Consider the following 23,469-nt stretch of genomic DNA (forward strand, 5'->3'; position numbering starts at 1 on the left):
TGTCTTTGGAATTTCACAGATGTTTCCATTCTTCAAAAAGTGTGTGTAGATGAGCATCGATACAGATTGCAAGCTGTCTCACAGCACTTGTAGCGTTTATTCTTACAATGGCTTCAAAACTAAACTTCATTCCCTAATGACTTAAAGCTGGGTTTATAAACTATACAAGGCAAGAAATTGAATAACATTTTGAAATACCTGTACGTATATAAAGTAAGCAAAATGCAGAAATGTAATGCAAGCATCAACTTGAAACTTCTGGCATTTCCACTTTCAATATTTGAAGTGTTCCGAAAATGTTTCAAGATTAAAACAATTTTCTTTTTAACACTGCTTTTATTAGCTTCATACGTATGTATGTTATATGCAACGGAAACTTTGAACATGATTTTGACCCCTTAAAAACATTGGATTAACTCAAAATTTGCCATACTTATCAAGGACCGATGACAATTCAATATTTTAAACAGTTAGACCTGTTATCCTTTCTAGGATAATCAGGATTAGCGATTTTTTGTTTTCCTAAACTAGATAGCGCGGCATGTCTGTCCGGACTAACGTAGGATTCCCCATAATAGTTCATTTGTTCTATGTGAGTATGTTTTGTTATTTGATGTTGAATTTTTGTAATGTTTTACAAAAGGCTATCTAAGTGTATTTTTGAAAAATATTTGAAAAACTAAAAAAACAGGTAAGTGATTGAAATTTGGTGAAATCATAGCAAATATCTTAAGCTATTTTGTAGCACCTTAAACGTATTGGTTCTTTCTAACCTAAAACCTATGTAGCCTTAGGAACACAAAGAATAATTTAGGGTTTTAGGAGGAGATAATTTTGAATGGTTAAGCAGTGTATTGCTGCTTCATAATTTGTGACGATTATGTAAACACTAATTCTAATTATTTTAGTAATTGTACCGAAACTAATGCATGTGAGTTACACTTTGAACATATTATTTTCACATTAATTTAGGATATCACGAAATAACCAAGGTATCACTAAATTAGGTACCTATTGTCTTTTTTGTGTAGTGTAAGCACAAATGTAGAAATGACTAGTAAATTTATTATTTGTTATTTATTAATAAATTAATAATTTCACACTGACGATGACGGCAGGCTATGTGTAGCATGCAATATTTAAAATCGTTACTTATAACAGTGTTGGGACTAGCTCCCAATTTTAACAGCTCTTCCACAATATTAACAAAGCCTAATTCAACCGCTGTACAAATTAAGAGCTTATTATTGACACATTGATGTTTAATTGTAACATCATATTTTATAAATTATAGTTTAAAAAAACTAAAAAACATTCCTTAGTAGAAAATCCAACTAAAAAATATAAAATAAATTTTAATAAATTTTAATTAAAAATAGTGTAAAATAAAAAAAAAATGTATTTTATTTAAAAAAAAAAAGCGTGGGGTGCATGGTGTCAATAGTTATAATTATTTTGACAGATATGAGTAGAAGGATTATCGTTATCTTTAAAAGATTTGTGCAATGGGAGTGCATGACTTGATGTAAGTTTTTGGACATACGCCATTGCTAAGAACTTTTTCTGTTGAAGAAAAACTAATAAATAAAATAAATAAATAAAAATAAAAATACTAAAAAAAAAAAAAAACACAAAATTAAGCAAACAATTGCTGTTGTCAACAAGGATATGAACACCACAAAATATTCCGAAACAGGAATATGGTCAGCAAACAAAGAAAAAACAAAGAAAAATGTACTAAGAGAACGAAAAAAAAAAAATCCCCACAAATGATGACAACACAAAAATATTGAAACCCAAAATAATTCAGCACAACAGTTGAAGCGAGACAAAAAAAAACAAAACGAAAAAACAAACAAATACAATAGTTTTACCTAAACAGAAACAAGCGACGTTTCGGGAACTGCTATCTGCTCCCGTCCTCAGGCAGAGACGCACATGGTACGGAAACACAGGTGCGAGTCGCACCTGTGTTTCCGTACCATGTGCGTCTCTGCCTGAGGACGGGAGCAGATAGCAGTTCCCGAAACGTCGCTTGTTTCTGTTTAGGTAAAACTATTGTATTTGTTTGTTTTTTCGTTTTGTTTTTTTTTGTCTCGCTTCAACTGTTGTGCTGAATTATTTTGGGTTTCAATATTTTTGTGTTGTCATCATTTGTGGGGATTTTTTCGTTCTCTTAGTACATTTTTCTTTGTTTTTTCTTTGTTTGCTGACCATATTCCTGTTTCGGAATATTTTGTGGTGTTCATATCCTTGTTGACAACAGCAATTGTTTGCTTAATTTTGTGTTTTTTTTTTTTTTTATTTATTTATTTATTTTATTTATTAGTTTTTCTTCAACAGAAAAAGTTCTTAGCAATGGCGTATGTCCAAAAACTTACATCAAGAAGGATTATCATTTTGATAATATATTGAAAAAGCACCCCATGCTTTTTTTTTTAAATAAAATACATTTTTTTATTTTACACTATTTTTAATTCAAATTTATTAAAATTTATTTTCTATTTTTTTAGTTGGATTTTCTATTAAAGCATGTTTTTTAGTTTTTTAAAACTATTATTTATTTTCTACTTTTTAGTTTGGTTTATTTATAAAAGCATGTTTTTTAAATTTTTTTAAACTGTTATTTGTTCTAATCTACTATTATATCCTTGATAACTATAAACAACTAATTATTTTCCACATTATTAATGTTTACAGCTGTATTGATAGGCAAATCTCGATTTTAGAAGCCATTCAAAGATTTTAACGTTATCATTATATACAGTAAGACTTAATGGTATAAGGTTATTGACGAACAAGTGATATTGACCAGTCTTACATAGTGTACGAAATTAATGCTGTGAAGCAGGAAAGGATGGGAGTTACGGTTTAATTATTACGGGAAGTGTTCCACATTTACGTAACAGGAATTTTGGGAAGGATAAGGATTGAGAAAGGATGAGGAAAGGACCTTCTCAATGAGAGTGTATAGAATATGCGAGAAAAATTTGGATAGCCTGGACTGGGATTCAAACCCATAGCCTTCCGATGACATGTGGGCTGCTCTACCATCGGGCGCTCGATGTACGATAAATATGGAACAAAGCGCCCTATGTTTTTTCACAGTAATACTAGTATTTTTCATCATTGTTTTAAGCTTATTTTAAAAATTATTTTTCACTTTTTAGTTCAATGTGCTTTAAAAATGTGTTTATTAGTTTTTTTAAACTATATTTTTCACTTTTTAGTTTGAATAGAAGGATTGGCGAAATCTCAGACAAATTACAGTTGGATATACGGCACCAATCCCAAAATTTGTTGAAAAGAAAACAAATATTTTATTTCAGCCGTGGACAGGATTAGAACCCACGACCGGTGAATCCGTAGGTTGACGTCATCAAAGACCCGTGTCTTAATCCGCCCGGCCAACAAACCAACTGTCGAGGATATATTGTAATAATACTAATACCCCGAGTGCTCGAGCTGGAAAGTAGGTAGACGGTACGCATGCGCCGACTGCACGGTTGTCTCGCTCTCACACACAGGCTGGGTGAGGAAATTATTTAATCCTGTCGATCCTAATCAGGATAATGAGATAAACTTATTAAATTAGTTTATTGTCACTGGTCCTCGATAAGTGTAGGAAGTTTAGATTAAATCTGTCTGTTTAAAGTGTGTCAAAATCGAGTGCAAAGGAGTCGGATACAAACAAACATACAGGTGAAGCTAATATAAAGCGTGTAAAAACTAAAAAAAAAGCACGCGTTTATAGAAAGTCCAACTAAAAAATGGAAAATAAATAATAGTTTAAAAAAAACTTAACATGCTTTTATAGAAAATCCAACATAAAAAAATAAAATGAATATAATATATTCCAATGAAGAATAGCATAAAACCTTTTAAAAAAATAAATTAAGAATAGTGCAAATAAGAAAAAATGTATTTTATTGTAAAAAAAAAAGCTTGGGGTGCATGGTGTCAATAGTTATAAATATTTTATGGACATATATGAGTAGAATTATCATTTTGATAATATCTTAAAAAGCACCCCACTTTTTTTTACAATAAAATACATTTTTTCTTAATCGCACTATTCTTAATTTATATTTATTAAAAAAATTTACGCTATTCTTAATTGAAATTTATTACATATTTTTTAGTTGCATTTTCTATAAAGGCATGTTTTTTAGTTTTTTTAAACTATTATTTATTATCATCCACATCACCGTTTCACTCGTTACACCATTGCACAGTGATGATAATGGCACTATAAATCAAGGTAATAAGATTAATTGGTTTAATTTTTATAAAAGCTGTTTTATAATACTTACACCACTAATATAGGGTTAAAACTTTAATGCTATTTTTGACAGTGAAATAATTTTTCATAAATTGACTAAAATAGATACATTCAAAAAAAAAATTAGCCAGCATTTATGGTTTAAAATGATTCAGTAAGAGATGCACAGTAAAACAAATTAATTTTTCTGATCCATGCACTTTGGTAGAATTTTCCCCCCCAGAAATAACTAAATTCTATGAATTTCAAATACTAAAGGTTTCCTTTTATTTTATAATTTGAATAAAGTTTCGGTATGCTACCTAATTCCATGATATAACTTGCATTTCTGTGTAATGCTGTGTGTTGTCATGCTGTTCTGTGTCATTTCTGTTTTTATTTTTAATCATCATATAATCTTGTTGCAAATAATGTACAATGAAGAAATTTTTTTTTTTTAAGTTTTAATTTTTACAAGATGTATGTATGGTTGATGTCTTGTGTTTGTTGTATGCTGTCTCCTTGCAACCCAGCCATAGCATTATTTCTGTCCAAGCGTTGTGAAACACTGCCAAACCAAATGATGATCTTTATTGTGCAATGTAATTTTCCTAGTTTGATCATGTTTTCAGTTGCTAATCCGTTTTATAATGCTGAATAATTCAACATTATTGCAGTTAAAGGAGAAAGACTTGGGAACTATATGCAAGTTGATACGGAATTACTTGCCATTTGTCAAGTTTTTTTTTTTTTTTTTAACTCTCATAGGTAACATGAGTTTTGCAACATACATTTTTGTGATAAAAATCCTGTCATGTTTTTTTTTCCTTTAAAAAACCAAAACCTGTATCAATTGAATAATTTTTCTGTGTCTGGTTACACGGCTTGCTTAATGGTTGTTAAACAGAAGGTTTTATTTTACAAAACTTGTAAAGGATCTGATATTGCTTTAGGGTGTACTATGTCATAAGATTTTATAAATAACATTTATTAAGATTTAAGCTGTATTACGTTCTATTTTGTTTTGTATTTTTTATTTAGGTAAGAAGACTAGATTGAATTATTTCCAAATGATTGAAAAATAAAGTTAATTGACTTTTCAGACAACTGGTCAATGTTACTTAGTAGTTGTATGAATTTTTCAAGTGACTAATTGTCAGTATTCTGTATTTCCTCTGAAGTGCATAACATTAAACATTCAGCTAGTTATGGTTGTGTTATGTCCTTGGTCATGCCATCCTCATGTACCCGATCAACCATGGCTCTGCAGTTGCCTGGCTATGACAATGTCTAATCAGTTTCACTTCGCTGTACAAAAACTGGCTGAAAAGTAATACATATTGGCATACAAACAAAAATGAATAGCTTTATATGGGTTTTGAGTTAATATTCATACAAGGAATAGTTAATATCAGGTGTATACATCTAGTGCAGGAAATGTTAGGCAATTGTTTATGTTGAAAATGTTAAATAATAATAAAAAAAATTGACATTCATTTTTGCATCTGTATTATTTTTCTTCATACAGCTACACTAACACAGGTATTATTACACTCGATGAGCACCAGACACCTGCCAAAATTTTAAGGTGTGCAATCTTTTTTTTTAAATTCGAATCAAAGATGATCACTTACATATTTTGCTACTTTAAGAAAAATCTGTAGATATAATTTTTATTCAGCCATTGCTTTAAAAATAAATAACTTATGTAAAAGCAAGATAACTGTTGAAGTACATTTGAACCTTCAAAAAAAAAACAACATGATCATCGCATAAGCATTTTTTAAAATATATTTCCAAAACAGGCTGATGTGTAAATTCTTAAATATTATGGCAATTCTTTTTTTTTTTTCTGTTAAATTATAAGTATAGAACATCCAGCAAACAAACGTTCTTAAATTTGTTACGAATGATTTTGCTCCCTCTATGTATGTATGTATGTATGTACAGAGTAATTAAGCAAAACAATTGTAATGTTTACATGCACAACCCTGATTGTTGTAGTGCAAGAATTTCCGTTACCAACATTGCTCTATCCCTGAGAAGAGTCAAATAATTGGGAGGAACAGTTGCTTGTACATTATCATTTTTTTCATTTTAGATCATAAAATGTTTTCCGTGGTTGATGGAATTAAAAAAGGTAAGGCTAAATGAAGTATATAGAATTATCACATTATTAAGCTGTGAACAGCTGTCAATGACTACCAAATAAATATTCCTTGTTTTTAGGTTGTAAGCACATTTTTTTTTCCTTTTAAGTTTTCATATATCCACCCTTCACCAAATTATTACTGTGACTGCAAATTTCTATACTAAACTAGTTTAATTTTTCCTATGCAATCTTGAATAACTCTGCTATTGATGATAATTCCATATAAACCCACAGAAAATAATTTTTGGGAAAACATGTTGTTTGCAACTGCCAAAATTTCAATTTATGTAACTGACTATTCATACGGTAAAAAAAATATTGGCAAATTGACTATTCATACTATAAAAAAATTATTGGCAAATTATTTTTAAATGCCCACCCAAACAAGGTTTTAAAATGGTACAACATTGACCACTTTTACATGCGAGCGTGTGTGTGATAATTTGGAAATAATTTCTATATTGTGATAGGTATTATGAGTCAATTATTTAAATTAGTCCAAGCAAGACTCAAGAGTGGGCAATTGATGTTACAGTTTTCTTACACAGGCTAATCTTTGAGCTTTTAACTAATAGGATGTATTAAAACAGTACTGAACTTATGTCATCTTGCAAAAAATACATATATTAAAAAAAAAAGAGAGAAAATTAGTAAGTGTTGTATCATTTTTAGGGACCTTTGAAAAAGGTAAATGAAATTGATCAAAAGCGGTGTTAAAATAAGGCAAAAGCAATGACAAAAGTCTGCACTAAGACACAAAGTTGTACACCTAACATTCAGTATCAAATGTTCATTTTTGCATTTTATTGCCTTAAAAATTATTTATTTACACAGTGAATTGAAACTGAAGAACTTTTGGTAATTATGTGGGGAGGGGGGGGGGGGGAGGCCTTTCCAAAAAAAAATAATTTTAAAAGCTTTCTTTTACTTCCTTTTTTTCCCTCAGTCATTCTCTAAGAGGGTGTTTTGATACTACTTAAAGTAATTTAACTGGTTTAACAAGTGGTTTGGGTTTGATGCTTTAAAGGTACTATGACATTGTGTAAATGGTTGGTTAGGTTGCTACATAAGAAATTCAGTAAAATAGTAGTTAGCTTAGCTACGTTAAAAATATTCTTAAAAAGTAAGGATGATTGGTTAAGTTACCTAGTTATATTTGAAATTGGTAATTCATAAACATTTTAAGTATTTTTAATTTGGCTAACCAAACCTAATCAACCTGTCACAATATTTAAAGTATTTTATATGTTGGTAACCTAACCAACCATATACACTATTTTTAAGTATTATGAATTTAACCAACCAAACATAATTACTCATTAAAATGGTAAACCTTTTGCAGTATCACAGCCCCTTTTAGAGAAAGTTTGGAAAATATGTTGGGAAGTAAATAAAATGCAATTTTTTTTTAATTTTCATTCAGAAAAAAGACTTCTTCACTTACAGAGTAAATATACACCTGATCATCTCTTATAACTCATAAAATTTTACCGAAAAACTAAAATCTTACTCAAACCATCAACATGCGTTAGGTAATTAAAAAAAAAATTGATACACAACTCCCAATATTTGGCATAACCTACACACAAAGTGTACATTTCAAGATGATGTATAACAAATTAAGTACATGTAAACAAAGGAATGGGGCTCATCTTGTGAAAACGGCTGTATTGTGCACCGTACTTTGTGTTCATCAAAAAATTGTTAAATTTAGTGAAAAACAGGTGAATTTCATCATTTTTCACCAAGTTTGTGGTTCGCGAAATTTTGGGGTCCCTAATAATTATTCTAATCATACTAAAATGAGCTCTCTTAAAATAGGATTGGGATCTTAAAAAGCTTGAGGAAAAAAAGTCTAACTGTAAAACAAGGACCCATTTCTTGATTTAGAACCATCATTTTTGGCCTATTTCCTGACTGATGTAGTAGAGTTCTGGGATACCCTGTTTAATGCACAATATAGTATCAACATTTATGAATTTCTTATTTAACTTATAATAAAAGAATATAAACACACTTCACCCAACGAAAATTTAGAATATGGCTCCACATTTTTATCACCAGACTAAACCAGAGGATTATTTAGTGTAAAAACCCAAAAGCCACGGCTACGCAACACTGAGGATGTTGTAAATCGCCCGAACACTGGCACTGAATCCAGCTTTTAATATATTCTGCTCTAAGAAAAATCCAGAGACTCCTGAAGAGGTGTTTGTTCTGGGGTAACTCAGATTTCATAATTGTTAAATACTGTACTGCATTATTGCATGCACCTCTACTGAAACCATACACCGCTGACATGAAAGTTCTCCGACCAAATTGTTTGGATTTTCAACTTTCTTGAGATAACTTTTCTTGTTTGGTTTCCTTGGTATCAGCCGCTGCAACAGGACAGGATCAGAGCATGTAGTGTGCTTCACAGTTGTTTATTCTAATTCCTTACAGATGTTAGCTACAGTCTGAGCAGTGGGTAAAAATATTTTTCCATGGAACAACTTCTAATAGCTATTTATCGGGTTTCTTTGGTAGTGTAAAATAGACCTACAGATGAGATGGAATTATTTATAGATGGAAGCTATACACAAATTTTTAATACATTTTTTTACATTTTTCTTATAAAAATACTAATATAGATAATTTACACAGCACTACTACTGATTTGCTGGTGGCAGCACTACAAAGTATTACTCTACTATACAAACAAATGTCACAAATGTTGTTATGCTCAAGAATGCCCAAGTTGATATTTTGAAGAACGGAAACACATATGTTCGAAGTAAGCAAATATTGAAGTTTGTAGGGTGTTTTAAAAATCATTACTGAAGACTTGTGTACAAGTGTGCGACAGGAGACTAACTGGGCGTAGCTTCGAGGTGTGTAGGGATGTTTGTTCGCTCGTTGCGTGCATCGAGGCTGTAATTAGGTACTTCTACCTTTATTCTAAAATACGTTTCGGCCACCACTCTGAATTATTTTCCTTTTGGTATAACTGTTTTGTGCCTTTATGACAGAGACCACGCAGAGTCCAGGTGCGAGTTTCCCGTGCGCTTTAAAGCTATCGCCCCTTAGTTTGTTTATTTCTTTAGCTTTCAAATTACACCCGTTTGTCCTTTTGCTTATCCTGTTTAGGGTAAATTTGTAACTTTTTGATGACATGCTACCAAATTTCTTTTGTCTCGAGTTGATTGCCCTTGTTAACTCGTTTATTGCTCAACGCTTTGTCCAGGTGTTTTGTCAATTGTTTGTGTAACCCATTGTTGAATAGTGGTGCCTGCTTTCATTATTTGCCTTTTCAGTAATATTTTTGCTTCGTGTAAAATTACTTAGGTTACACTGAGACTTATTGTTAATGTTTTTTAAAACTTATGTTGGTTAACTGCACACAGGATACCGTCATACATGTTGTTACTGCCTCGTTAACTCTTAATTCATATACCATATTCTAGTCTGAATATTTATTGCGCTATAACTATCCTTTTGTCTAATACATTGATTGTGTATATTATTGCTGAAGCAAAAATTTATTAAAGCTACCTGGATGAGCTATTGTTAATGAATACTTTTTTTTTGTTATTTGTTTTCCCCACTTGGCTCATACACTGCATGCCCATGCAACTCCACGACTTGTTCATTTGTAGTTCTTGTTTATTTATTTTTTTACATTTATTGGCAAGCTGCAACCTCTCAAGTTTGCAGAGTCATAAATGCCTAGTTAAATATAAAAAACAGCACTGATTAATGAATTTATTGATGCTTAACCTCTTATTTTTAGGTTCTCACTTATAAAGGCAGTGTCATAATCACAGACTTAATGAGCAACACCACGTAGTACATCACAGTAAAAATGCAGCTTTTCATTATATACTGATATACCGGTTACAATACTTAATGTACTTTAATTGCAATTATTTTAATTGTAACAAAAATTTTTAGAAATGTAAACAAAACACATGTACACAAGTCGAGAACAAAAATCCATAAAACGATACGTACAAAAGAAGCACTTCTCATTAAAATGGTTGTTATTTGTTGGCAAAGCTCCGCATAGAGAACTCGGTATATCGACCAAAATATTGATTGTGTAGCACTTGGCATCTGGCTGCTGACATTTCACATTTTCAACTGGCGATACCAATGGATAAAACACAAACAATAATTAAGAAAAATCATGTATGTGGACATTTATCATTGTTTTCTTACAATCTTCTGGCCCAAATGAATATGGCAAACGATGTAAGTTCAAATTTAAATGTCAATTTCACAGTATTCTAAGGTTTAAGAAAAGAATTCTTGGTATTTAAAGAAGAAAAAAAGGAAATGTGTTTTTGAAAAAATGTTATAAATGCATGTTCCTACAAAATAACCCTTGAATTTGACACTAATCTACTGTTGTTTATTTAACTTTTTAGTTAGAACATCCAGTTTATCAAACATAATGTTTTAATGTAGTAAGTATGCTACTACTGTGGTTTATTTAACTTTTTAGTTAGAACATCCAGTTTATCAAACATAATGTAGTAAGTATGCTACTACTGTTGTTTGCATGCTAGTAGTTTGATTCAGACTGTCAAATGTATACATATTGCATTCACTTATTTGAAATGTCCGTGGCAAGCAAGTGCCCGTATTTTCTATCGTCTGTGTTTAATTCCAATATATGGCTACTCTCGTGTACACCAAATGAAAATATTAACCTTTTAGTTTTAATAACATAGTGTTGAAATGATCATTATTTGGTAGGTACTCAAGTTTTATTCCCAACACAATGTAATATGTAAACATTCACATTCACATACATTAAAACTGTTGTTTAGAAATTTGTCAAGGTACTTAAAATTAATGTGTGTAAAAAGTTTTAAATTTGTTAAGCATAGTTATATAAAGTTCTCAAGTCCTCTGTAATTAATATATAATGCATAAAAACTGAACGATCACCTTTCTCTCATATTATTTATTTTAAATTTAAATTGCAAAGAAACAAACAAACAATTAATTATGTATCTATTTGTGTGATTTTTTGAGGGTAGTGAATATCCATGGTTATTTGTTCTGTATTTAAAATTAATCAAATTGATCATTGGTAATATAAACAATTGTCGTCAGTTTTTGTTTTTCTGATCATGCATGTTTTCTATCACGAGTATAAATTTTATTGAGTTAAAGTACTATGTTTTCTTTGAAAATAATTTTCTAAAATATTACATGGACATGTACAATCCAGTAATAAAGCAATTATATTTGAGACGCAAGCAAATTAAAAACTATTTATTGGAATTATTTTGGATTTCAAACAATCATAACAAAGAAGAATAATTTTTCTGTAATTAATAAATTAGCAGAATGAAATTACTTTTATGACAAAATTTACTGATTTTACTACTTGTAAAAGGTGGTCCCTATATAGGCAGTGTCTTTTTGTGACAGAAACTGCAGTACATATATATACATTGTCTTAATGGACCTCAATTATACAGGTACGTGTTTCTGATAGTAATGGAGGTATATCATTATTTCACTTCCAGATATGTACATTGTTTGTGGTCTTGGAAAGCAATTATTATTACTAAACCTATGTGAATATTTGAATAGTTAACTATTCAAATTGGATTCAACCTCAAGTCCTCAAATACTAACACTTCCAAATAATGAATATTCATTTGCTTACGAATATTTGACATATACCTTTTATTATGTTTTACGGGACTTAGTAATCAAAATTATGAACAATAGTCAACATTTTGAACATGCAATAGTTATTCAAAGTTATTTTTTTTTCACTACTGTCTCACTAAACAGTAGTGGGAAAATATTGTGAATGATTCCAAACACTGCATGTTTATGACATTTTAAACTTGAAAACAAAATATAATTTGAATTTGGTTTGTTGCACATACCAAAATAAATAAACTTCAACAACCATGGATTACGACACCTAAAAACACGGATACTTCATTGCAAAATAAACACCATAGTTTCAAAGGCATATTGTCACGTTCCAGAAATTTCTCGGTGTGGCAGAATTCGGATTTCTGTCTTTCATGGCGCGAGCTGTGGGCGGGTTGCTGCGCCCGTGCAAGAAGCGGCCTCGTTTCGTCAGCGACTGGCCGGCGGCGTGTCGGTTGTCCTCGCTGCACATTCCTCAGTCGCGGCGGTCTGCTGGCGTAACCAGGTCGCAGCGCGGTGCTCGTTCAGCGGGCTCGGGCCCTGATTGCGAAATTTGGGGGCGGCGGCCGAGGTTCTCTGGAAACATCGGCGGGGCGGGACTCTCTGGAAGGGTCGGCGGGGCCGAGAGGGTTTATAAGCAGCCGCTGGAGGTAGCTCGGGGCTCACTCAGGGGGAGGCTATGCCCCGGAACAGCACTACGTTTATGTAAAGATGGTTGGGGTCGCAGAAGTAATGTTTGAGATGTTTTTGAAGAGGCCGGACCTGAGCAGATGTTGTTGACATGCTAAACGTATAGTTTTAAGTTTTGATCTTAGATAGTTTAAAATAATGTTTAAGTTAAATTTAAGGACTTATGACTTATGAGTTTTAACGTCGTAGAAGATTTTGCTACCCTCTAGCTGCTCGTTGATCATAGCATTTGTAAATAGAGATCCCCTTTTAGTTCATTCAAGTTGAAATACTTACATAATTGTTAAGCAACTAATAAGACTGATTTTCAGATTGCCCTAGATTGTATTTATATTTAGTTTAAATGTAAAAGTTAATATTTTTGTATAGTTTAAGATCTCGTGTAATAAACGTACTTTCTTTAGAATTAAGTTTTAACTCATTTGAAGTAATTCCTTCTCTCTCCAGATCTCCTGTACAGGAGGCGGAACCTATTATTTAAGATCCCGGGTTGTGAACAGTTTTGATAACAAAGTAAGGTTAACTGTCAAGCGAGTCGTTTTATGAGCCTGGTATCATTTTATGAGTACGGAATGGAGAAACTAGACGAATTGGAGTGATGAAATCGATTCCCAAGTTACTATTATAAATGGTGGCGACAATTTGCACATGTTCATAAGTAATACGTTTGAGTGCCTATCATAGCAGACACATAATTTATGGTATGAGAATTACATTTACCTTGGAACTGCTGCGTCAAAGTACGACGTTACTGATGTCACGCTCCATTTTACTTGCCGAAAGTGTACACAATGAACTTAAATGTATTGACCTGTCACAGAAAACTAATTTTTTAAATATTATTTTTAATGCAGTTTGAGGCAAGACGTCTGGCTGTATAATACTCGCGAGCTCCCAGTTTTATTACGTAAATTGTAATTGTGACATATCTACACATTTATTTATAATAATTGTATTTATTGTAATTTTTTTTAACATTATATTTGAGCATGGCAATTCATGTGAAGGAAGTCATGTGAAATAATAGATTTATAATTTGTAGAGTTACAAGTATATTTTGAAAGTATCAATAATATTTTTTTTTGGTAAATTATAATTATAGGTAGAGTGATAACTGATTCATGGACAGTTTATGAGCTTTGGAATGGTTGAGCTAAATGATTGTAGAGTTAAGTCTGGAAACGATTTAAGTTCAAAAAAAATGAAAAAAGTTATTTAATTGGTTTGAACTGCTACTTCAAATCATACCTCTTCAATATTTGATCTTAGTTGTTTTTAAGTTGTCTATAATTTCTAATTTTAACTTGCATCCTTAGAAAAGGGTTTTAACGCATAAGAAAAATTCCACGATTTTAGGTATTTAAATGAAAATTTGCATTTATTATGTTGTACAAAGGAACACGAACCCTGGCCAGTGCAGAAGTTGTACACTTTAGCTCTGGGCAAGAGTTAAGCGGACATCTAAAATGGATTGGATTTCACTTTAAAAAAGGAACAAAAATGAAAGTTTGTATAACTAAAAACAATATTTTTTCTTTCAAAATTAAATATTTTACATCTACACTAGGGTCTCGATAATCCGAGCTCCGATAATCCGAGTTCCCAATAATCCGAGTCAGTTTCGGGGGTTATGATAAAGAAAAAAATACGAATTTTGCAAACACACATACACGTAGGGACGGCCAGGGCTACGTTGAGGAGGAAGGCCCGATGGGGTGAGTTGGGTAAGTGACTGTACATAGAAGGTAGCGGCCCACCCCTGTCAGAAGTCGCAAGAATCTATTTTTAGAACATTGGGGGAAACCCCTTTTCTCCGTTGGCCTAGATCCTCCGCCCCCTCGTCACTTCCCCGCGTTCCCTCTAGTTCCCATAAGTTCTTTGCTGTGAGCACATCTATGTAGTTACGTCCCAGTTCTATTACGAACCAGTATGAGTAAAAAAAAACATACTGAAATATCATTAAGTGATAAATTAGAAGCGCTGACGCGGGTTGATAAAGGTGAGCCGCTAAAAACAATTGCGCGTGATTTAGGAGTGAGTGCTGTTACTGTGGGTGACTGGAGGCGCAACAGACAGAAATTGGAGTTATGGCAAACTCAAAAAAATCTTTCTCAGGCTACAACATCCAGATCTCGTATGAAAAAAAGTGAGAACGAAAAAACAAGTGAAGCTTTGTTTTCATGGTTTTTAGCACAGCGGCAAAAAGGTGTCCCTCTTTCTGGGCCTATATTACAAGAAAAAGCGCAGTATTTTCGTAATAAATTACAAGAAGGTGAAAGCAATTTTAATGCCAGTAAAGGATGGCTGGATAAATGGAAAAAGAGATACGGTGTACGGCAATTGCATATCACAGGAGAAAAGCTTTCAGCTGATGCTGCTGGTGCTGAAAACTACGTTCAAAAATTTCAAAGCATGATCGAAGAAGGGGGCTACACAAATGATCAATTATATAACTGTGACGAGACTGGGTTAAATTTTAAAATGATACCTGACAAGAGTCTAGCATCCAAAGACGAAATTTCCGCTCCTGGGCATAAAAAGAGCAAGGAACGAATTACTGTTCTGCCATGTTCCAATGCCTCTGGGACACATAAGCTTCGTCCCTTGAAGATAGGAAAGTCAAAAAACCTAGAGCTTTTAAAAATGTAAATATGAACGCACTACCCGTCGCATACAAAAATCAAAAGAAGTCGTGGATGAATACGACCATTTTTAAAAATTGGTTCTTCGATGAATTTGTTCCTTCAGTAGAAACTTTTTTAAAAGAACGACAATTACCGAGAAAAGCACTGTTGGTTATTGACAACGCTCCATCCCATCCAAACGTAGAAGAGCTTTCAAGTGATGAAATTAAAACTGTTTGCCTGCCTCCAAATCTGACTAGCCTCATTCAACCTATGGACCAAGGCGTCATTGCGAAAATAAAGAAAAAGTACAGACGCTTGCTTCTGACATATATTTTGCAAGAAGAAGAAATTTTATTAGTAGATATGCTAAAAACAGTTAATATAAAAGACGTTATCTATTGGTTAGTTGATGCGTGGTCAGAAATTAAACAGGAAACAATACAGAAATCCTGGTCATACTTATAAAACTCAGAGTTTCACAAAGTGAAGAAGAAGAAACAGTTGAAGATGACTGTGATAATATGACTCTATTGAATTTAATGGTGGCAATCCCTGGCTGCGGAATGGAATCCAGTGCTGAAGAGGTTAAGAAGTGGTTAGACAGTGATGAAATTGAAGAATTGACGGATGAGAAAATTTTTGAAATGGTCAACAACCGGGATGAGGACACCGAAAAAGACGAACAAGAGGAAGAAGAAACCAACAAAAAAATTAGCCATGCAGATGGGTTTCTATGCTTAGAAAAGGCACTCGAATACATGGAGCAGCAAAATGACGTCACGCCAAATGACGTAATGTTTTTTAAGAAGTGGAGCACACGAGCAGCTGAGAAGCGAGGAGCATTAAAAAAACAAAAAACAATAATCAATTATTTTTAAAAATAATAATTATGTATATATTTCTATTCTGCCTTTCAATATGTTTGTATTTTCTTTTTATTAAAACATCGACATATGTATTAGAAATTGATTTTGCGTGTTTTTATTCGTATTTCCAATAATCCGAGGTTCTGATAATCTGAGTTGGCCCCGGTTCCATCCAGCTCGGATTATCGAGGTTCTAGTGTATTTTCATTAGCAAAACTTTAACTAACCAACCTTTCACTTTAGTACTATTGGACTAATTTTCTAGATGCCACTATACTATACATTTTCTTTTTCATTCCCAAATCATTTGTTCAATGATAAGATTTTTTTTTTTTATGGGATTCAAATTCTTGTCATTACTATTCCAATTGGAGAATAACTTGGTATTCACATTTGAATCGAACTAACAATCTGATATTCACACAACGTTGTTACCGCTCAACATCGCCCACTCACGTGTTCCCCGAGCAAGGCGTGCAACGAGGGCTGTTGTGGGCATCTCGACGGAGAGGCACAGCAGCAGCCCCAGGACGTAGGAGACCACCAGGTCCAGCAGGGACGCCCTCGTCTGGAGACAACACAGTCCGTCTCCTGGTTTATAAACTATGCAACATGCACATTTTATGATAAATTTTAATTTCATACAATTAAAGAAAGTAACACTTTAATATCAACTTACTGACAGTTTATTTTGTTTTAAATATTAATTGTTAAAACAAAAAAAAGCTTGGTAAATATTTTTTTTTTTAATGTTTTAAATTTTAAGTCATAGTATTAGCAACATTGTGCAGCTTGTGTAGTTTATAAACCTAGCCTGAAAGTGATAGTTGTTTAGGATAGCTGTTTGTGAAAGAGTCATGTTAACAGCTGCTGCTATTCACTTTATGTATGTACATTTAACATAACAGTCTGACAATCTAACCATAATCAGCAATGTAGCTACTCCACTATATATGAGTTTACTCAACCATGTTTGGCTATGTTTTGTTTTGAACAAGACAATAAGTTGATGCTGAGCAATGAAATTACAATATTTCAAAAGGAATCACTTTTGTGTTAAAAAGGTGTTCAAAAGATGCAATTACAAATTACTGGTTAGTTTAGCACACAGGCTACAGTGCACGACAGGGTGCTTGCTTTCTGCTTTCTCTCCACACAGATAATTGTCCTCACTTTCCAATATTAATTTACTTCTTTTCATGTGTGTTGAGATGGAATGTTGTAAGCCCCTGAACTCTGAATGGCCTGAAACATTTCGAGTAAACAAAGCAGCCTAGCTCTCATCTTCAGTTTCTCTGTTCTTACAGTCGTGTGCAGTGAAGGCTAGGTAGTCATATTGCCCAGCTGCTACATCTGCAAACTGTTTCAAAAAGTTGTTTGGTGTGTTTGTCTCATGGTCTGAAACAATTTGAAGTTTCCGTATTTGACTGTGAGACAGCAAGCAGATGTTGATGCGGATTGCCACATGTAGCAGCTCATGTGGTTGAGATGACAGAAAAACATGTACTTATAGTCTGAACATATGAGAAGTTATGATAATAAAATCTTTATTAAGTATAATAAGTTATTCTGACTTTGTTGGTTAGACCAAAGGGGGGAAAAAGGGGCGGGGGGGGGGGTTGAGGGTTTAACTTCTTGTTGGTGGAGAGGACAATTCAGATGGAAAACAACAGAAAGAAGGGTGGAACCAGGTAGGGAACCCTACAGTTACCAGCATCCCGAGGCCCTGGTAGCCACTCACGATCTGCAGCACGCTGAGGTGGAAGGGAGACCTCCGAGAGCCGGCCTCCGCCTTCTGCCAGAGGAAGTGCACGAGGTAGGCGCAGTACGTGAGGCGGCCCAGCACCACGCTCGCACGGCAGGACAGCACGTCGCCCACCACCCCTGCAACAATCCCTCCAGCTCTGCATCACAGACGGCATGCTGCAACAAGGAATACGTGGTCGTGGCCTCACGCACAGCCGTATCCAAGTCCGAACAGCGTGATGGCGGAGGCCACAGCGTAGGCGAAGGGCAGCTTATGGAGCGCGGCGTAGCAGCTCTCGAGCAGGTGGCCGTAGTCGTACCCAGGCTCGTACACGAAGTACACGGACCAGAGTGGACCGGCGAGCAAGGGCACCAGCATCGCCCACCATGTGACGATCCACAGCTGCAAGACATCACACCGTGATACTGTGTGCTCTGACTGCATCTGAGGGACAAGTGATTCTCTGGAAAAACAAGGTAAAGCTACTTTCTCAATAACAACTAGATGCACCAGACACAACTGCAGTGATGCGGCAAGTCTATGCGGATGCTGTGCACACCTTGTTCACCCCCGTGTTGTTCAGCCTGTGGTAGGCGACACCGAAGCTGAGGCCCACGAAGTAGGGCGCTGCATTGCACAGCGTCGAGGTGTAGCCGTGCAAGAACGTGTCGTCGGCAGTGAGGTTCTGCAGCACCCTGTGGCACACGGTCGCAGAGCCGATGCTGTAGCAGGGGTTAGGGGATGCTCAGCCAAGTCCGTGGCTGAGATTGCTGCACTCTGGGTGAACTTTTGTGACAGGATAACCACAATAAGCCTTACTGACTAAAGCAGGATGGTGAAACATCACTACTGCATGACGTTTTTTGAAGTGAAACTTCAACTGAGAGTAGAATTTCGAGGCCAAATTTTAATACGTTTTCGTGAAACATTGTTATAAAACATTTTTGATACAAAATGGACAGATAATATCAGCATATGATAAAAATAGTAAATGCAACATAACAAAAGGAGATGATCTACAAACATTTCCTTGAAAAACAAAAGGATTCAATCTAATGAAACTTATTAGCCTATGTAATTTTTTGGTACGCACCGTCAGGCAAGAGAAGCTAGCACAACACATCCACCTGTGCAGTCCGTGCTGCGGCTGCTTAAACTAGTCTTTCAGGCTGTCTTACATGCTGGTTATTTCATTTTCTTGTCATTATTATTTTTTGAGGGCTTTTCCTGTAAATTTATCACGTTAGCTCTTATATGAATTATGTTTTGTCTCGCGCTAACTAAACATGATGTAGAAGTGGTAAAAAGCTTGTAACTATGTGTAAGCATGGGAAAACGCCAGAGCTCTAAGAAAGGAACACACTCACGCAGGCACGGGCAGCAGCGTGGCGCGCAGCCGGCGCACGTAGGTGTGCAGGAAGCATAGCAGCACGCTGACGAGCACGCTCGCGCCGAGCACGGCACAGGCACGCCCGGGCCACCGCCGCAGCAGCGGCGCAACCAGCAGCGACGCCAGGAACAGCTGCCAGTCGGCACCCAGGTACCACGTGTGCTGCAGACACTGTGGCACAACGCCGTGTTTATTATCGCTGTTAGGCAAATTATATCAAACTAGGACTGTGCGAGTATTCAAATTTTTCAATACAAACACAAATTTTAAACTATATGTTTTCAATTAGACCACTTTGCAATAACGAATATTTGTATGCTTAAGAATATTTGACTTACTATACATATACATCATGTGTTTGTCATATACAACCATTCACTGTTGAGGTTAAGTCAATGGTGCGATATAAATAGCCTTTTTTGATGTTTTAATGGAACTTTATAATCAATGCAATAACATATACAACAAGCAACAAGTATTAATTTTTTTTTTATTACTGTTTCACTAAAATAATTACAGAAAAATTGTTCGAACGATTCAAACTTAATATATATAATATATATGTATATATATATGCGATGGCCACTAAAAGAAATGAATGCTATGGCTTCGACAGCGTATAAATTGATAGCCACAATTGATCTAACAACATGCGAAACAATAGCAGTTTACTTACTGTATGTATCTATGATAAAACAGACATTGTAGGGTTGTGCAAGAATGAGATTTAGGCCTCGAGAAATTTTCGAGAAAGAAAATACTTTTCTCACGAGAAACGAGACGAGAATGAGAAATTTTTAAATAATTAAGGTTTACTGTAGATATCACTTTCAAAATATATTGTTCTGTACATAAAACTGTTGTTTATCATAGAGAATGACAATTTAGTTGCCTGTGCACAACTGACATGCACCACATGTTATGTAGGCCTACACTAAATTATAAATAAGGATATTATGACTAAATTAAAGGTAATGCTTTTAATAACTTTACATACCAATTTTGTAGGTTAGGTTAGAACGTATTTTATTATGTATTACGCTTACGTAATTTAAAAATTCAATGCGGCAGTTTTTCTTTCAGGGTAAATTGGAATATCATTTGACAGTTTTTATTCACAGTTTCGGTTATTGATATGGTTTTGGATGGTTGACTATCGGCTACTCTAATATCTCTTAATGATTGCATCATGTTTGCTTTGTTTTACGCCAAATCATTTTTCGTCCAAACAGGCAGACGCGATGGTATTTTTAAAACATTTAAACTAAAATAATGGCAGTGTGTGAGTAATGTTCAACATATAAGAATACAACTATCAATATCAAATTTAGTTTCCATACCAAATTGAGTTGTTACCGGTACTACCAAAAAAAATTATCTTTTTTTCGAGAAATTATTTTTCTCGCTCGCTGTTCGAGAATGCAATATTTCTTGAAATTTTTCTCGAGGTTCGAGATCTCTCACAACACTAAGACATTGTTATTCAAAAGATATGTGGCTAACTTCCTATTCACAAACATCCAGCATCCATGACTGGAATCGTGTACGCAATGCTCTTATTGCACGGATTTTTCAAAATCTAAATGGCTCTCTGAAAGAATGCGATGTTTGCCGAAGTGGCAACAAATAAAGTGGAAATTTCAAAAGAATTTTGAAATAAATTATAAACACTACAATGTGTTTATGTTTAAAAAAATTGTATGTAATTTGTAATACAATAATAAGAGAATTTTGAAAAAATTCTAAATTTGAACACAAGTATTCATAAAATCTTACATACTATTGAAACTTAACATACTGACATATGGACTTACAGTAGTAGCTATAGGTAATGTGGCTTCTTACACAGTAGCATTTGTCTTCACTGATATGCCATTTTTTTTTTCAAACATCAATGGAAGGGGAAGGGGAGATTATATCATTTAACACTTTTACCGAAACCCTAGGCCTCACACCACTAACCGAAACCCCCGGTCTGTCAGACCTCAATATAATATAACCCATGATTACATTAGGTTTTAATGGTAATTACCCTATATAGTATGAAAAATGGTGTTTATTGAAAGAATAAAACCAATTGAGCCAAAAACTACATTTATTTCGTATGAAAGAAATCATTATAAGATCAAAATATTATGTTTTAGAATGTTCAATGAATTTTCAAATGTTCAAAGAAAATAAAAACATCACCTGATTAGGAGATGACTTCCTTTGCACATTCCAAGCATAGTTTTCTACTGCACTCCAGACAGATAGCCTTTGAACAAAGTATGCACTTGTAGGCCGTCTTCCTTTTCTTTGCACTTGGGCACGTACTGCAGGTTTTCCTCTTCTCCATTTTGTCACTCGGTCCAGCGTCAGCTTCGTCTCCTTCTCCCTTGCCTCTACGTTCTTCGGCTGGCACGTCATTTCCAAGCACTCTTCTGATGTCTTCTTTCAGGGTTCGTTGAAGGCTTGGAAGAGAGAACCTTTTTTGAAGATGGGGTTTGATGAGCTCAAAACTCAACTGTTTTATGAACTCGAATCATGTCAGAAGAGAAGAGTTCTTGTAGCTCATGTACAGTATGAACGAATTCACGGAACCAATATTCAGCATTCTGTAGAACATTGCTACTGGCCATCTTCTTGTTTGCCGTCTCGAAGAATAGATAGCACACTTCATGTCCATGATGTCAACTCCACATTTAGTTGCATTATAATGCGCTATTATCTCAGGCTTGCGTTTATTCTCGTTTGTTTCAGTTGAATGATGCATCGATGAAATGAGGATAACAGCTCGGTTTTTCTTTGGCACATAGCTCAGTAAAGTAATTCTGTCTCTAAATCCATACAATGATGAGCCAACTGGACGTACAGGATCTTGTAGAAATACTTCTGGGATAGCCTTCTTGTCTTTTCGTACTGTGCCGACGTAAGCGAGTTTTCTTTTCAGTAACTCATCTACAACTTCAAGTGAGCTAAACCAATTATCTGCAGTAACGTTTTTGTTACTGTTTACGATCGGTTTACAAAGTCTTACTACAGATTGAGTTGGTATGGCAAGGGTTTTTTCTGTCTCATCACTCAGTCCCACGGAATCAGAACTCTTTCCGGTGTAGATGTAAGCATTTAGAAGATAAGAGGTTTTAGCATCACATAGACACATGACTTTGATTCCATATTTCTTAGGTTTTTTTGGCATAAACACCTTAAACCCGCACCGCCCTCGAAAAGGTACGAGCATCTCATCAATCGTTACCTCAGAAGATACTGAGTACGATCTTTTGCAGTTTTCAATGAAATTTCCAAATATTTCAGATATAGGAGCAGCTTTGTCTGTTACTCTTCTTTGATTACGTGTTCTAAAATCATCGAAGCATAGACACATTAGAAGTATCTTGAATCGTTTGATGGACATAGTCGCTGAATAAATCGGTCTACTGTAAGGATCTTTTGTAAATACAGAAGTTATTTTCTCTTTTTTTGAAGATAAAACTGATGATGCCAGCAATAATCCAATTAGAGCGTTGAGCTCCTCAATGTCTGTATCTCTATAGTTGTTTTTTTTTAGTCGTAACTGACAAACCAGCTCTTACGGCTTCAAGTTTTATGTTGGTGTTTACCAGGATCATGTTCATAATTACGTCATCAAACAATAGCTGCCATACCTCTTTTTTGCTAGGTTGGTTTCCGAGTGTTCTACCTCGTGCTTGTAATCCAGGTAAGCCCCTAATAATGTTCCTAGCAGGTGTTCTCACGTTTCGGGGTGGTGGCTTGTTGGTCCATGCGTTTGGCACTACTAGCTCAGTCTTCTTAGTTCTTTCAATGAAAAAGACTTCTCTTACAGCTTGATTAGCTTGATCCACTATTGGTTCGTTCGAAGCATCCTCTTCTAACATAATTTCATCTTCGTCCTCAGAATTGTCATCTATAACTTGTCCTTCGCGCCCTGGTAAAATGAAGTCGGGATCTTCGTCGGAGTCGTCCACTTCACTTACACTGCTTGTTTCATCGTCAGGGACGTCATTATGCAACAAATCTTGGATAATATCACCAAACCGTGGATCACTAGGGTCCAAACGTCTTCGGGGCC

The 23,469-nt window shown here is 34.5% G+C and overlaps 1 protein-coding gene across 7 annotated transcripts in view; it reads right to left on the reverse strand.

Annotated features, from left to right (window-relative positions):
* Positions 1-4,758: 4,758 nt before the first annotated feature.
* Positions 4,759-23,469, reverse strand: part of LOC134535153 (nose resistant to fluoxetine protein 6-like) — a 49,383-nt gene continuing 30,672 nt past the window's right edge. For 3 of the 7 annotated variants that reach the window (XM_063374135.1, XM_063374136.1, XM_063374134.1), the window contains exons 9-14: positions 19,375-19,568; positions 18,567-18,702; positions 18,220-18,409; positions 18,002-18,144; positions 16,717-16,828; positions 8,802-12,653 (exon numbers count right to left, since the gene is read on the reverse strand). In XM_063374135.1, the coding sequence (XP_063230205.1) occupies positions 12,553-12,653; positions 16,717-16,828; positions 18,002-18,144; positions 18,220-18,409; positions 18,567-18,702; positions 19,375-19,568 (876 nt within the window). In that variant the 3' untranslated portion in view covers positions 8,802-12,552. The other 4 variants (XM_063374138.1, XM_063374137.1, XM_063374140.1 and 1 more) reach the window with 4 other exon arrangements.

The sequence above is a fragment of the Bacillus rossius genome, chromosome 8 (assembly GCF_032445375.1).
Source record: "Bacillus rossius redtenbacheri isolate Brsri chromosome 8, Brsri_v3, whole genome shotgun sequence".
In the NCBI taxonomy this organism is placed as follows: domain Eukaryota; kingdom Metazoa; phylum Arthropoda; class Insecta; order Phasmatodea; family Bacillidae; genus Bacillus; species Bacillus rossius.